Source organism: Tursiops truncatus, chromosome 14 (genome assembly GCF_011762595.2).
Source record: "Tursiops truncatus isolate mTurTru1 chromosome 14, mTurTru1.mat.Y, whole genome shotgun sequence".
Taxonomy (NCBI): Eukaryota; Metazoa; Chordata; class Mammalia; order Artiodactyla; family Delphinidae; genus Tursiops; species Tursiops truncatus.
In genome coordinates this window covers 77640649-77658216 of record NC_047047.1, presented here as the reverse complement: position 1 = coordinate 77658216, position 17568 = coordinate 77640649, and the positions used below count along the sequence as shown (strand labels likewise).

The 17568-nt window shown below is 38.1% G+C and overlaps 1 protein-coding gene across 9 annotated transcripts in view; it reads right to left on the bottom strand.

Moving 5' to 3' along the window:
• Positions 1–17568, bottom strand: part of NBAS (NBAS subunit of NRZ tethering complex) — a 339915-nt gene that overhangs the window by 155990 nt on the left and 166357 nt on the right. For all 9 annotated transcript variants that reach the window (XR_004521674.2, XR_012325807.1, XM_033837994.2 and 6 more), the window contains 5 exons: positions 15769–15881; positions 9643–9756; positions 4806–4919; positions 2528–2685; positions 1430–1519 (listed from right to left, as the gene is read on the bottom strand). Coding sequence is in view for 7 of the 9 variants with exons in the window: in XM_033837994.2 (XP_033693885.1) it covers positions 1430–1519; positions 2528–2685; positions 4806–4919; positions 9643–9756; positions 15769–15881 (589 nt within the window). In the remaining 2 variants the exon portion in view is untranslated. The remainder of the gene's footprint in view (positions 1–1429; positions 1520–2527; positions 2686–4805; positions 4920–9642; positions 9757–15768; positions 15882–17568) is intronic.

Sequence of the window (17568 nt, the reverse complement as noted above, 5' to 3'; positions counted from 1 at the left end):
ACAAACAAAAAACACAAAGACAAGAAAAAGGAGATTAAGTGTAGCTCACTTATCACAACAGATGTCTTCCAAAATAGTTACTAGAAAAATGAATGACATTCTACACTTTGAAAGTGAAGCTTACCATTTAAAGGAATCCTGTGGGAACCAATCTATAAAGAGGATTATCACCTCTAAATTTATCTAGTTAGAATATTAGAAATAGCTACTGCCTTTGACCTAAAAAAGTGCCAATCCTATGTTGCTACAAATAGTCATAAAAAGTTCAATTCCATAGAGCAAAGGCTGACCCACAAGAGGGAGGTCTCAGTGAGTACATGCTTCCTCCTTCCTCTCCCAGGGTGAACTCTCCTGAGGCTCATACTTGCTTAATGGGTCCAGACAAGTTTTATTCATAAGAATTTCAATGAGGAAAGGGAAAAGGGATTAAAATTCAATTAAAATGGACAAGAGAACTGAATAGGAACCTCACTAAAGAGGACCTCTCCTGAGATAAGCCCATCTCATTAGTAATCAGGAAAATGCAAATCAAATCACAAAAAGCCATCACTGAACACTTAAGAGAGTAGATATCACTGAACACTTAAGAGAACAGGCAAAATTGAGAAAACCACCCGTGCCAAGTGCTGGACTGGAGCAAACGGCAACCCAGACACTGCTGTTGGGAGTGCAACGGTGAAACCCCTTTAGAAACTTATTTGGGATTATCGACTGAGGTTGAACGTACACATTTATCTAATAACGCAGACTTCCAGCGCTAGGTAGGTCCATGCCAGACAGAAAGGTCTGCACGTGTGCACTAGAAACACGTACAGAATGATGACGCAGCATTATTTTTAGTAACCAAAATGGAAAACAAACCAATGTCAGTCGACATTAGAAAGGATAAACTGGAATATATGCATATAGCAATAAATTTCTATACAGCAGTAACAATGAGTCAACTACAGCACATATAATAGCATGGACGGATCTCACAGACATAATGTTGAGTGTAACTATTTCCATAAAGTACAAAAACAGGTAAAATTAAACTATCATACTGGGAGGGGTGTGATAGGTTTTAAAGTTGTTTTAAAACAAGAACAAAACACACATGGATCTAGTTATTGGGATGAGTCAGGATCTCTGGAAGGAGAGAGATTAGAAGGGCGTGAAGGGGACCTGTGGAAGGCCTGTCGTGAGCTATTTCTTCATCTGTGTGATGGTTTCATGGATGTTTTCTTTATGATACTTTATGATACTTGGACATCTTTGTTTTGTGTATTTTTCTATATGTTATATTTCACACACCAAAAAAGTTTAAAAGAACAGTCTTCACACACACACACACACACACACACACACACACACACACACACACAGTAGGGTGACTGTTTCATTCCTCTCACAACCACCTTTCACACTGCCCCCTCTCACCCTGACTCACCTCTTGTAGCACTTTACTCATCAATGGTGACACACTGATAGTCTCTCCTCCTTCTGGATGGATTTGGAAATTCACTCTTTGATAAAGAATCTGAAAAAAGAACAACTGTTTTTAAATTTGCCTCATTTTACAATGTAGGCTTTAAATTTAAAAAGTACTCTTTTGAGGAAAAAAAAACCAAAAACACTATTTCCTAATGACTACTTTGTGGTAACAGGCTTACTGTGGGACTCCATGAACACCTTCACAAGGATGCAACCACAGTTTCAGGATCAGAATCAAGTGTGAAAAACCTGATATACAATGTAATAAATGACCATGAGATGAAAATGTGATTTCCAGAATCTCTTCTCATATATATATATATATATATATATATATATTTTTTTTTTTTTTTTTTTTTTTTGCGGTACGCGGGCCTCTCACTGCTGTGGCCTCTCCCGTTGCGGAACACAGGCTCCGGACGCGCAGGCTCAGCGGCCATGGCTCACGGGCCCAGCCGCTCCGCGGCACGTGGGATCTTCCCGGACCGGGGCACGAACCCGTGTCCCCTGCATCGGCAGGCGGACTCTCAACCACTGCGCCACCAGGGAAGCCCTCTTCACATATTTAACAGTACCGTATTTCCATACCAGAGCACCATCCTCCCTGACACAGATTTAGCCTGTGAATTTTAGGAAATTCAGCTTCTCTCTAGCCAAAGCCCATATCCTGCCATTTCCAAAGGACTTCTACGGGGATGGTACCATCACTGGTTTTAACTCACATGGTTTCAAGTATATTGCACAGGACCACTTCTTACATGTTTTATTCTTGACAGCACTAACTCACCCCATTATATTCAATAATTTATTTCCTAATATACTTTCTTTTTTTCTCATACCTGTACCCTTTCTTCTTTACTGTAATAAAGCCAACAACACTAATTTATATCCTAATATCTTCGAGTCCCTTTTCATATAAGTGACAGACTATTTTTTTCCATAAATTAAAATTTTCATATTGCTGAAAAAGAAAGAGCACAAATCCCAAACCCACAGACTCAACAAAATACACTTCATACAGTTCGGGAGCACTGACTTTATTGGGAACACTTACTTCTGTCTTCAGAGAGCTGCTGGCGGCCAAAAGAACTTCAATGCTGCTAGCAGGGCAATGTGTCAAAGCAAAAGCCACGAGCTCTTGACGAGTGGCCAAGTCCTGGTAACCTTCTGATTGTCCTAACTGGCTACAAACATCCCAACTTTTAGAATAACCTGGAAAAAGGGCAAGAAAAAACAAACTGATTTTCACTACAAGAAAAAATCTTTAATCTAACATGAGAAACGGCTTTCTGCTTAGGTCTTACGTTACCAAAGCAAAGTCAGTCATTAGTGATGCATATTATTATATAAGCAGAAGCACATAAGGATCTGAAACTAGAAAAGAAAGATTAGGTGAGTTCATTGTCTAGAAAGTTCAGTGCTGCTCCAGACAAATTCTTCTGATAAACTATGTTAAATTTTAGATTCCCTGACAAGGCTACAAATAATCTACTGAGCTTTGATGTTGAGTAAAAGACCGGGTATCTGAATTCAGAAAGACTTGAGGGTATGGTTCAAGTACTTGTGTGAGCTTGAGAAAGTTCCAAGTGTCACACATCCTTCACCACTAAAAAACAATAATAATAATAATTCCTCCTTCATTAGGTTGTTAGAAGAACTGAACAATCTTTATTTAAAAACAGCCTGTATTTAAAAGCTGTATTTATACACTGCAAAGCCTAGGTAAAGAGAAATTATTATAGAGAGCTACACGGAATCATTCACTTTATAAAGATAGAGATCCAAGGACAGTGCCAAAAATACAGTCAGCCCCTGACACCAGCGGAGTTTTATCCTATGCAAGCTTATACTGTGAATTCTTAAAATGCACTTTTATTCTTATTTGAAGGCATTCCAGTTAGAAAGCAGGCCTTCTTTCTAAATATACAGAGTCAAAATTGGTCAAAATTACAGGTACCATCCTTATAGGAATAAAATAATTACAAAGCTCTCCAAGTAAGCAGTAATAAATTAAGACAACAATGATTATCCAGAATACCATAATTATTCTGAACCTAATGTTGCAAAATCACTAGGTTAATATTACAGAACACAGTTCTTTCGGGAAACTAGTTTTCTAACGCTGAGGTTATAAAGCGTTGAGCTTTTTCCCAGAGTTTTCAACATTTTCATAGATGTGTTGCCAGACTCTCTCCTTGACAAAACTTTATTCAGGCTTCTCTGAGCCCTCTTCTCAAGGAGGCCTATACCTTGGCCCAGTCCTTGCTGAACCCGTATAACCCAGTTTTATCAAGAATCCTGCCAAGTTAGTTCAGAGGGAATCTCTCACCCTTGGTATCTGATCACCCCGGCCTGCCATCAGTAAGAATCCTGTTAAGTCGGTTTAGTACCAATCCCCCTACTCTTGATGTCTCTTCCCTGTCATTTTTCACCCATTGTTGACCCCTCAACCTGCTCCTCAGTGGTAAATTCCCAGCTGCCTTTTCTGTATTTGGAGTTGAGCCTGTTCTCTCTCCCCCACTGCAAAATTCGTGAATAAAGTCTTCCTTACCATTTGTAAGAAGCGTCAGAATATTTTTTTCCTTTAACAGTATACATACAGAAAGTATACCTATCGTCAGTGCACAGCTCCAGGAGTTACTATGAAGTGAAGCAGTGCATTTATAACCACTCACTAGGGATGCACAGACATGGGTAAACGGATGTGCTTGAGTTTTCACACAGTCAGACACAGCTACAAAAAGCAGATCATTTAGCACAGAGCCTGTAATAAGACAACGTCACTTCCTACCCCTCTGGGGAATGTATTCTTTAATAGAGAAATTATTCCACAATATAACCTGCTTATCCTCCAGAGACTTGAGTTATAATTTCAATATGGAAAGTTTTAGGGTTGCGAACTACTTCCCAATTACTCAACATTAATTTGAAAAGCATTATGCTATCTCTTAAAAAAATTAAAGAATAGAAATACTGACAATTACTCACAAATTATAGATACTTGAAATTTTTTAAATTTTCTTTTATATGACAAATACATAAAAAGGCATTAAAATATTTTAAAATTGTTATTAAAATTATGAGCCTGTTCTTAATCTGGAATGGAAAGCAACCATATCTCAGATAAAATATAACCCTTGAGCCCATTAAAGTATGTATATTAACATACAAGCACATGGAATACATACTTATCACCACTCACAAAACATTTCTCAAGGCTTACGAACACAATGTGGTTGGCTTACCGATTAGGCAACTAATTTCAAAACAGACCTCTTCCATTATTCACCACATAAAGAGGACAAGAGCAAAGTGTTTAGTATCTACTTCACCTGTGGCCATCAGCTCCTGACAATGCACACTGGCAGCTTTGTAGTCATGGAAACGAAGTGCTTGCTCTACTAGAAGGATTAGAACCTGTCCACGCCTTTCTTCTGGGTCTTCACCTGCAAACACATGCAAATGACTTACTGATTTGGGCAGTATCAATTGATAGAGGAGCTCCTTAACACTATCTTTCTAATTAACTCCAAAATAAAAAAAACAGAGATTAGACTGATTTTTATAAGATTATAGGAGAAAAGATCATGGCCCCTTAGACCTTCCAATCTATTTATTAATCATGGAATTCTCTCTCGGTCTCCTAAGTGATCAATGATTAATATCAGCCTCAGACCGAAAGTCAATTGGTACAACCACTATGGAGAGCAGTATGGAGGTTCCTTAAAAAACTAAAAACAGAACTACCATGTGACCCAGCAATCCCACTGCTGGGCATATATCCAGAGAAAACCATAATCTGAAAGGATACATGCACCCCGTTGTTCACTGCAGCACTATTTACAATAGCCAGGACATGGAAGCAACCTAAATGTCCATCAACAGAGGAATGGATAAAGAAGATGTGGTACACATATACAATGGAATATTACTCAGCCATAATAAAGAATGAAATAATGCCATTTGCAGCAACATGGATGGACCTAGAGATTATCATACTTAGTGAAGTCAGACACAGAAAAACAAATATCATATGATATCACTCATACGTGGAATCTAATTTTTAAAAAAAGGAAACAAAAGAACTTATTTACAAAACAGAAACAGACTTACAGATATCGAAAACAAACTTATGGCTACCAAAGGGGAAACATGGTACGGGAGGGATAAATCAGAAGCCTGGGATAAACACAAACACACTACTATATATGAGACAGATAACCAACAAGGACCTACTGTATAGCACAAGGAACTCTACTCAATATTCTGTGACAGCCTATATGAGAAAAGAATCTGAAAAAGAATGAACATATGTATATGTATAACTCAATCACTTTGCTGCACATGTGAAACTACCACAACATTGCAAATCAACTATACCCTGATAATACACATATATGTATGTATGTATTCACCCCCAGACCAGCCATTCCAATCTAAGTGGGTAGAGGAAAAGTTTTCCTCCCAATAGGGAATTTAAATATTTTTCTTATTTATTTAAAAATTTTACCCTTTGAATGTTCTAATAATTCATAAATGACAAATAAAAGGGGAAAAAACTTAAGCACAAAGTAAAATGGACTTAAATTTTATAGTTTCATTGTGATAAAGTTAATTTGTATATCAGGCAATCTGAGCAGGTGGTTAAAAGGAAAAACATAAGCAAAAATAGGCTTGAAAAGAATGATGTCTAGAAAAATCCTACAAACAAAACAAAATTCTCAGGGAGAACAGCCAGGAGTATAGCCAGACTAGAAATCTATTAAAGAAAATGATCCAGATGTTTAGTCTGAAGAAAATACTAATGGTGGTCTGACAAAGCCTTGAGTATATGAAATATAATTTAAATTTTGTCCACAAATTCTCTGATACTCTTCTAAAGATGGAGCTTAATGCTTCTCCCCTTGGGTGGGGGCTGACTAGTGATTTACTTCTAACAAACAGAACATGCTGTAAACAACAGCGTGACTTCCAAGATTGGTCATAAAAAGCATTACGGAATCCGCCCTGCTCTCTCGTAGATCAACTGCTCTAGGAGAAGCCCAGGAATTGCCATGTTAAAAGGACACTCAGGAAGCCCTGTGGAGAGCTGCACGGGGCAAGGAGCTGAGGCCTTGCACCACCAGCCAGGGAGCAATGGAGGCCTTTTCCAACAGCCATGGAAGCCAGCTCAGGAGCAGATGGCCCAGGCCCTGTCAACTTAACTATTTCCCTTGAACTTGGGAGGGCCTGTGTGACTGCTTCTGTGAATGAGACACAATGGAAATGAAGCTACCCAAATTCCAAAGCTAAATTACAGAAAAATGACATGAAGTTTTGCTGGTTTCTGTTGGGATGCTGACTCTGGGATCCCTCAGCCACGTAAGAAATCTGGGTAGTCTGAGAACACCATAAGGAAAGACTACAAGGAGAAACCACACAGAGAAGAGAAAGCCCTAGCTACTCCATTCCCCAGCTTTTTAAAAAATCTCAGCCTAGATGCCAGACATGTGAATAAAGCAGGCTTTGAGATGAGCCCATCCCTAGCTGCTGTATCTGACTGCAATTTCATAAAAGACCCTGAACTGCCCAGTCAACCACCAGAACTGGGAGAGAGAAAAAGACGTGACTGTTGTTATTTTAAGCTACTAAGTTTGGGGGTGCTTTGTAAAGCAGCAATAAATAACCATAACATTCTATAAGCTTCAGATACATGTCACCTGCCTGTGACCCCTTTCTTGATACCGCTCCACCCCCAGCAAAATATTAGAATTGCCTTTCTTCAAGTTCTATAGCATTTGTTTACAGAAGCCATGTGCTACCATCACACCCCACGATGCAGCATAATTCACTGCTTCCGCACACCTCTGAGATTCTAAATCCCCAGAGGGCAGCAGGTGTGTAACAGAACCCTGTATCCAAAGTGCTGACAAAGTGATATTACTTCAGCTCTCTGAGGCCTCTATTTCCCCATCTGTAAAATGTGGCTAATAAGAGGCTGTTGTGCACAGCAAAAGAGGTAGTACGTTAAAAGGGCACAGAAGGGAACTGGCACACAGCAGTCACAGGTTCGTATTAGCTATTATGTGCACTCAGGGGGCTCACAATAAAAACACTATGTTGAATGAAATGTAGATACGAGTCTTATTTTTTAATGATACTGCACTGAAGTTATAATACAGATTCCACATTAAAGTTTGTGAAATAGAAGTGGCCAAGTTGAGATGGTTCCAAATACGAGAACTAAAACAGCTGCAATGAAGAAAAGAGGTCTGAACACCATGTGGGCCACATAAGTGTGCTCTGCAGGACTGAAGAAGAATGTTCATACCATTATAAATGCAGGTTGGCCAAGATCACTGATCTTCCCGTTTCTATGTCAACGTCACAAAGACAAAAATGGAAATTAATCCTAGTAGGCAGGTACATGGAAAATGCAGACGGCATCCCTGACTCCTTCATTAGTTTCTATGAACTGGATCCTTATGAAATTCTTCCCTGATGATCAGAGTGCTTCAAAATTTACAAAGTGCTTTTATATGCATTAACTCATGTGGGTCTCTTATACTCTGGCAGGTGAAGCAAGGGGGGTGTCATTCCTATTTTCCAGATGCAGAAACTGAAGCTTGAGTCATTTAGCAAATGAACGGGACGGTCAGGAGTGGACCGGTCTCCTGACTCCACACCCGATTTCTCCGCAGCCATGTGCGATGCCTCACGAAGGATGCCTGGCCCCAGTCACGGTGTCGGCACCTTTCCAAGGCTGCTGCAAGTCCAAAGGTGAAGATGCTAGTGTTATGCTTTTGGATAGGCTAGAAAAGGACAACTGACACAATAAAATTTACTAGAACTATAGGCCTTAAGAAGAAGAGTTCTATACATAAAAATTTTTAAACATTAATAAGTGTGTCCACTAAATATATATTTTTTAAAGCTCAAAATAAACAAAAATCCCCTTTACTTTTTTTTAAGCTAAAAATGGAATTTATCTCAATTTAAGTAAAACAGTTCTGGGGTTAGAAGTCTCTTTAGGCAGGATTAGATCCAGAGGCATGTAGTATATCATTGGGGTATTTTCTTTCTCTCTTTCAAATGGATTTATTTTCAGAAAACTGATCAGATAAATGACTGCCAACATCCCCAAGGTTGTATCCTTATGACTTTCATTTGGAAAGGAAGAAAGAGCCTCTGTCTTCCTGTGTTTATATATCAAGCATCAGGAAAGATTTTGATTGGTTCTGTTTGAGTCACACGGTCATCCCTGAACTGGCTGGTGGACAGAATACTGTGGCCGACAACTGTGGCAAAGCATCTTGATTGGCAAGTCTCCCGGGATCACATGGGCTGGGAGATGGATGGTGTCCCAAAGGAAGACCACTTAGCAAACAGACAGACGTGTAGCACAGATAACTAGTGTTTCAAGTCAGCAGGGGGTTCGTGTTTATTCTTTTAGTTGAAACGGGAAGGTAACTGTCACAAAACTGTGCTGGATCCATTTGAAAAATGTAAGCTGCACATTTAAAATCTGTTTAAGAAGACGAGGACCCACTTGACGATGTCCATCAGGTCGGATGCACGTTGGATAAGCCAAAAATACAAAAGAGAAGTATTAAAAGATTGGTAAGCAGAATAGTGCAAAACGTGAAGTGTAGAGTCAGAAAGACTTTCCTTGAAAGCCATGGCCTGCTATTTAACCCTGTTGAGCTAGATACTTAACTTCTCTGATCTTCAATTTCCCTCGTAAAATAGGAAGAATACATCATCAACACCACTTAATAGAAAATGAAATAACATGTGAAAACCTGACCAAATAGTAAAGGCACAAATTTTTCTAAGAAATTACTCAGGACCAAAAAGATCACACCAAATTTCAACACTGAAGGTGAACTGGTAGGGCCGGCTGGTCCTATGTTCAGTTTTCTGGTTATAAATGGTGACCCTGACTTGTGTTTCTGACCTCGAAACCACTTAGTGGCACCCCAAATAAGCCTGCCCTCATTTAAGTAACAGAAGGTCCAAGCAGCTCAGTATAGGTGCACCGTTTTATAACATGCCAACCTTTCTAGAAAAGACAAATCCTTGCCCAAAAGCAGCTCCTCTGACACCTATAAGCACATATTCCAGTGTTCGTCTAGGTGATGTCGAGAATAACACAGATCCGTACTCTGCAGTTCAGCCTCCAAAACGTACCTGCTACCCTCAGCAGCTCAGCCAGGCCCAGCAGCTTGGTAGATTGCTTGTAGCACATCGGGGACTGGCAAATACACTCCTTGATGAGGCCGATCCGATCAGAGCACAGCCGCACTACAGAGAAAGACATAGTTTAGACTTGTGACCAGGGACATAACTCTTTGTTATGTCAACAAAGCAAAATGAAAACTGTGTTAACCCCCAGATCAATAAGAGTTAAGTAAAAGACACAATTTTTTAAAAACAGTGAAGTTACTGTTGCTTCTGAATAAATAATGTAGAACATGGATCTTTTCATTATCACCAAACTTCTGAAACACAGCAAATGAACTGGCATTCTGAAGCTAAGAAAAAGTGTCACCTTTTCAAGTGCCAGGTCAGGACTTAGGGAAAATTTTAAAGAAGGCGGTATCTGTCTTTGAAAACTTCGCATACTTCCTGGTACACCAGTCGCGCCACCTTACCTCAACCCCCTAAGATCCATTCCATGTTCCAAATATCCACCTTCTACCTCCACCACGTCATACCAGTTTGGAGGGCAGGAGTCCTCAAAGCGCTCACTGACCCAATTCACTAACCTTTCTCTAAAAACAGTCCCCATCCTCTCACTTAAGCTAGATGTTAGGAAAATAAGATGTCTGATCACACTAACTCGCACTGTGCGGTAATTAGGCACACTTAAGGGGGGAAAACTTGAATTAAAGAGTATTATGTATATGCTAGAAAGAAATGGTATCTATTCAGGATAGAGGTGTTAACTTTTAAGAAACATGGCACTGCCTGGGAAGCTAGGACCCAGTAAATACAACAATAACGATTACCATGAGAGTAGCTGACATGAAATGAATATGACCTGTGTCCTAGGCACTGTTGTAGGTGCTTTATGTGTGTTAATCCTACAAGGCAGAACCTAACAGGGCAGGTACTATTATCCACAGGGGAAGAAACTGAGGTGCAGAAAGATGAAGTACTTTGGCTAAGGTCACTGAAAGTGATGGGACCTGAATTCAATCCAGCTCCTTAAACATTCTTCACACCTTCATTCCTTTATCCATTCCTAAATCCGTGGCCATATAACATACATCCTATCTTCCCCCAAAACTTCTTCTAGGCAGGCGGGAGGGGGCCCAGGGATTGTGGATATAAAGGAGAAAGGTAGTAGTTTTTCTTTGGGATAGGCTTTTTTTTTGGGGGGGGCGTGGGGAGTAAGTTTTTATTATGACTAAATTTCATACTCACAGAAAGGTTGCAAGAGTGGTACAAAGAACTCCTCTACAGTTTTTGCCAAGATCAACCAATGGTTAATCGTCTGCTCCATTCACACTTGCAATCATGCATGCCCTTCCACCCTTCCCCCAAGCACATATACACATAAACATAGGTATCTACACACATCTATTTTTCCTGAACCATATGCAAATATCATGTCTTTTTATCCATAAATACTTTAGTGTGTATTGGGCTATTTCAAGATAGCTATTCATGCAACTGCTAGTACAGTAATCCTGTGGTGGCCTTTACTCTAAAATATAAGGCAGATGCAGACTTCAGTTACTTCACAATCAGGACGGCTAATGTCTAATCTGAGTACAGCTTCCGCAGACTGTATTGTTTTCATGTCACAAATGCCCACCTCATTAACTTTCAGGCTGGCCATGTGACTTCTATAGGCAATGAAATGTGAGTGGAAGTGACATACGCCACTTCTAAGCAAAGGCTTAAGAGTCATCATCATGGGATTCCTGATCTTTTCCCTCTGCTGCTACAATGCCAGGTTTAAACTTACCATATCGCACTGAGATTTTTGAGTTTCTTTTTTTTTTTTTTACTATAGGACAGTCTAACAAAAACTAACTGATACAATATACTTCAAACTTTTTCATAACTTTTCTCAATCAAAAAACTGGGTTTTTTACCTCAACATCTGCTGTTTTATGTGTTTTTCTCCTAGTATATATATATTTTAAGAAAATGTGTACCATTACTTCAACATTTCAGATTCAGTAACTATGAGAAAGGTAATTTCTATATATTTCTAACCTGATTTTCAAAACAGCACTTACAGATATTATCATCATTCTATGTACCTAAAAGCCCGGGTTTTCACAGATGCTTCAATGGTCTTGTTTGATGAATTCTTATATTCTTCTTAGAGAAACTCTAGGTTTATAACTCTAATAAGCTGATTTCCTTACTGTTACCACTCTTTCCAGCTCAATAAAATTAAGGTGGAAACTGAAACTACACATGGCAATGGATCATCATTTTCTCTGTACTTCCTTTAACTGGAACGCTCAAGTTTGGTTTTCTGCTTGTTGCCCTAAGCATGGTATATTACTAAGATTTCAAGCACATTAAATACATTTGGAGAGTAGGATTCTAACAGAATGTAACTGCCACGTTAAAATGCCTTTTTATTTTATTTTAAGCCTCTGGACCATCACTATACCAGTCCTCTTTTACTGTTTACCATAGGACATGCTAAATTATATTTCAAAATGTGATTTCTTATTTAAATTAATTCAAGCCATAGATGTTATTATCTTTCCATGAAGGGAAGAGGTCTTTTGACTCCTAAAATTCTTTTCAAACTGAAATTAATGAACAAGAAAAGAATAAGCATATATGTATCTTTTAATAATTGAGGATTCCTCAATTTCCTCTGGATCTCACAAATATTTTTAAAAACTACTACAAGACACACACACACACACACACACACACACACACACACACACACACTCCCATCTCAGACATAAGAAGCATTTATTGACCAGTTACCCACACGGCAAACAGTCTCATAACAACCTTAGGAGGAAGGGACAGCACATGCCCAGCAAAACACAGACGTAAAATTTCAATTTCGGTCGCTCATGAAGGGCATCAAAGATGCAGAACATATATAGCTCCTCATGATGTTGCAGAAGGACAAATCGGACCATATAGGTGAGGAAGGAGATAATGTGTAGAAGTCAGTCACTTAGCTGATGATTGAGAGCAAAGGTCAGAGTTTCCTTCTCAAAGAATCTTTTACTTTCACACCTCCTCATCAGTAGAGTATTGTTTACTGTTACATATGCAAGTTCTTGAGCCAAACAGACTACCTAGCTCCACCTCTAACTAGCTGTGTGACCACAAGTAAGCTACTTAACCTCTCTGTGCCTTGATCTAGAAAAATGAAAACAATAACAGTCACTACCTCATAGGGTATTTACAAGAATTAATAATTACATGCGAAGTATACTTAGAACTTAAAAATCACTCAATTATTATTATTACTACTAACATATTCACAGAAATGCTTAAGTATTGGATTCTCTAGTATAAGGATTCTCAGTGTTCAAGATATAACTTTCAGGACTGTCCAGGGAATATTTTACTATTATCTCCAACTGAGGAAGGTAAAGTTCAAAGCCATTAAGTTGCCACAGATCACACACCTCAAGGCGGCTGAATCAGAATTTAAACCCAACAAGACAGAATCAGGCCTGCATGTCACGTCTCTCAGTATATTAGTCCCTCAAAGTCAAGAGGTACCCCTTCATTCTTTTGGTTACTGGAATAAAAGTGCCTAAATTAATCTTTATTGAATGTAAGGAAAGGAGAGTGGAGGAGAAGGAAGGGACAGTGAGGGAGGGAGGGAGGGAGAAGGAGAAAGTAGGTAAGACCACTCTAATTCTGCCATCATTAAGAGGACCTCCAAGGAAGATAATAAAAATGACAGCTGATACTTAGAGAGCTCTTACTATATCCCAGGCACTACAGACATACAGACTTAATCTTTACAAGCAATTCTATAAGGTACTCATTACTACGCTCATTTTGTAAATGAGAAAAGTTAAACACAAAGAAAGGTTAAGACACGTGTCCAGTTACTCAGCAATAAGTGGCAACATGGGCTCCCAGCTGGGCTTAACACAATGTTGTAAGTCTGGAAAACCGACTTACTCTATTGTAGAAAGAACACAGGGATAACTAAAATATCCTAAATTGGTTCACTTGAATAGTAAGAATAATTTACACAACATAAACACCCAAGGTATGGGGAAAAGCACACATATGTACACACACAAACACATCATAGGCGATTCTTACACGAGGCATTATTTTTTATATGATATTTGTAATCCTGTTTTTTATTAACTCATGCATTATAACTTATCTAGTACCACTAGCCCTCACCTGCTGAGAGGTGCAGCAACTCCTGGAGTGTAGGCAAAGAAGGCTTCAAAACAAAGCAAAGTGACAAAATGAACTACTGTACACTGACTACAATAAAAAATACCTGGACCATAAATCTTTAAATATCAAGTAACTTTGTTCGTCCAATATTACTGATGAATACTAAAACCTAAATTATATTTGTGACATAAATACAACAAACAGTACACAAAAAGAATATTCCATCTCCACATCCAGAAGCCACTCTAATAGGAAATTCCAAATTAATACATCAAACTGAAAAGCTGTCAAAACATGAAAGCAAAGTCTTCCTTAAGATTCTCCTCAGTCAGGAAATTTCTCAGAACCTACAGTTTGGTTGCAGATATTGAAACCCATCAGCTGATGTGCAAATATTGCTAATTGAGCACCGAAGAAAAATCAGAGCGCAACGTAATTTTCAAACTTTAATAGCATTTGGGAAACCATTTTTTGTATTCTATCAATCTGCTTGAATTAAATAACTAGCTAAAATATACACACACACAAAGTCAAAGCTATAATGACTTGACCTAACAAGAGATATAAGAAAGACAAAAGTTTCACAGTGCTCTGGACTCTCTCATGACTGAAATCCTCAATTACAAATATAAGTGTTTCGAGGGAGGTGGTTAATAATTTAAGATATTTGAGAATAAACTGAAAATGCTTTTTGGTAACTCTGATTAATCCTCACAATTTTAAGAAGCTCTGAGCTCAAAAATTACATGAATGGTGCGAGTGAATAGAATTTTCTAGTGATTTAACAGTCACCTTGAACACAGTTGTTTCAGATGTTGCTGGCTATTTATAAATCACATACAAACTACTGTCAAACAAAGATATTCAAGGTAATAGTAATATTACCTTTTAAAAGTCTAATAAATTTGTCTGACAAGCAGAACTTTAATCTTTAGTAAAACTGCAGTGGAAATCCACATGAAAACATGAGAATGTCTCTCCTGCCTCATATTCCCTAAGATCCACCTGACTCAAAGCACCTCAGAGGACAAAGACACCAAGGAACCTTTAACAGGCTATCACTGACCGAAGATACTAGAAGTTTAAAAAAGAAAAAGAGAGACACACACACAATTCTGATGAAAATTTATCAAAAAACAGAGAGATGAAAGGAACTTAGTTATGCCTTCCCCACTCCCAATTCCAAACGTTTCCAGAGTTAAGAACAAAGGTAAGAGCACTTTGCTGTACACCTGAAACTAACACAACACTGTAAATCAACTATACTTCAATAAAAAATAAATAGTAAATGTAATTTTTTTTTAAGAATAAAGATAAGAGATTGCATGGAAACTAGCCAAGCATACCACTAATCGCCAAGCATACCCACTTCATTTAGGGCAATGAGGTCCGGGATTGAAAATCCACCTCCTTCTTATCAGGTAAGGTTCAGGACACTGGGAGACACCCACTGTCCTGATAGGACAGCAGGGTTGTTTGAGTTGGTACTAACGTGACTTCTACCTTTAGGTAAAAGAACTCGAGCAATGTTAACAAATTGCTAGTAATTTAATTCTGAACAACAACTTCCTGTCATTCCCGCTGCTTAAAAAAAAAAAAAAAAAATCTGTTTAATTAAAGAATATTCTACAGTAAGCATAAAAACAAATAAACTATTATCATTTATAGCTAATTCTAAATCTATGCAACTGAAACAAATAAATAAATTGCAATCCAAAACTGATGTAAACCTGAAACTCTCATCCATATTCCCCAATTTCTATTTGTGTTTTTATCCAATAGCCTCACGGCCGTACTGTTATTGAAAAATGGGACAGAGGGCAGAATCTATTGCTAATGGACTAAATGACCAAAAGTACTCTTTAGTTAAAAACCTAAAAAGGAACACGAGTGAACTAATGCAAAATGAGTTAATAATAGTGCAACACTAAATAGAAAACTCACCTTGCAAAGGCAGAATCTTTACCCCAAATTCTTCGAGGCACCCCAGGGCTTGGATAAGATCTAGCTCCTCTTGAATGGCAGCAGGTCTATCTGTTATCAGCTGTAAGCAGCACCTAGGAGAAATTCATTTTTAAAAAGGAAAAGTAACATATGTTCAGCTAAGTTGCCTTTCTATGATCAACAACATAGAGATCCAACACATTTATCAAAAACCAACTTCCTTCCAGGTATTCTGCTAGAGGCTTTCTGATATCTTATTTAATCCTCACAGCAAGGCTGTGAGACAGGCAAATATCACCATCTGCTTTTTAAGGAAGCCAAAATTGAAGCTCAGAGGTGAAGCAATTTGCGCAGGGTTATGCTGATGGTACGTAAGGTATCACAGTATAAAGCAAGATACGTTAGCTCTGGGTTTAGTGTTCTGTTCACTGTTGACTCAAAAGATAATGATCATGTAAAAAAAATTAAAAAAAACAGAAGGAATACAGTTAATTTCCAGTTATTCTTTTAAGGAAAACAGAAATGTCTTGATTCGATCACAATTTTGTCTCTCAAAGGAAAAGGAATAACCTAAGAAACTGCACAAGAGACATTTTTCTGATCAGAAACAATCAGTTGGTGATGTAGTACTGAGATAAATATAGATGAAAGTGATTTGATAATCTACGAATTTGTGATACCTATGGAGTATTTGAAGCAAATTTTTTTAAATTCAGAGAAAGTATACTTAATAAATATTGTAGTTAACAATAAACCTATTTTCTGAAAGGTGCATGGAGAGGAACAGTGGGGCATGAGACTAGAAAGACAGGTAGAGATCAGGCCATGAAGAGCTAACAATGCTAAAATCATGGACCATCACATGAAAATATCTAGGCCCCAGGATCTAACTACATGACCAAGCGACAGATATAGGCCTAGCTTGCTCTTGCAAACTTTGGGGATTTAAATCAGATGAGCACTAACACATACTTACTACTGGTTCAAGGACAAACAGTATACAACCTATTTGTGGCATCTACCAAAATTCTAACCGCACTTTGAACCCAGGAATCCCAGTTCTAGGAATTTATACTACAGACAGGCTCTCACATGCCCAGACATAATTATGGATGTTCACTACCGCAGTCTTTTTAAAATAAAATACACTAAATCAGGAACTAATTAAATAAATTGTATAAAAGTCAAATAGTCTACAACCATCAAAAAGGAATGAAACAAACCTATATGTATCCACATGGAAAAACCCACAATATAGATCGTAAGTGAATAAAACAAGACACAGAAAGATAGGTACAAGTAGTATACACTTATTTGTGATTTAAGAAAGAAGGGAGTAACTTTTAATAAGATATTCCAGAAGGATACACAGGAAACTGATTAAAAATATAACTGAGGGATAAAGTTAGAGGAACTCGAATGAGGAGAAAGACATCTTCCATATCTATCTTTTGTGTATTTTTAAATATTTTATCTTGTGGATGTACTGCTTCCTCAATTAAAAAAAAAACCTAGTAAATAAATAGTAATTTAATCAATAAGAATGGATGGGCTATTTTCTATTTCAATAAAACTGTAAACAATTAAATACATCTGGGCCCACAGGGCTCAATCAGTCTGGTGCCACATTACACACATATGACATCTTTTCTAAACGAAGGTGTGTCCTTGTAGGAGAAAAGGGGGTGGATGAAAGGCAAATACTGCAAGTACTGTGTAGTTTCAAAAATGATCTCTAGGAGCATCTGTCAAAAAGATTTAGGTCAAACACAACTCCCAGTTGTTCTATTTGATATTTTC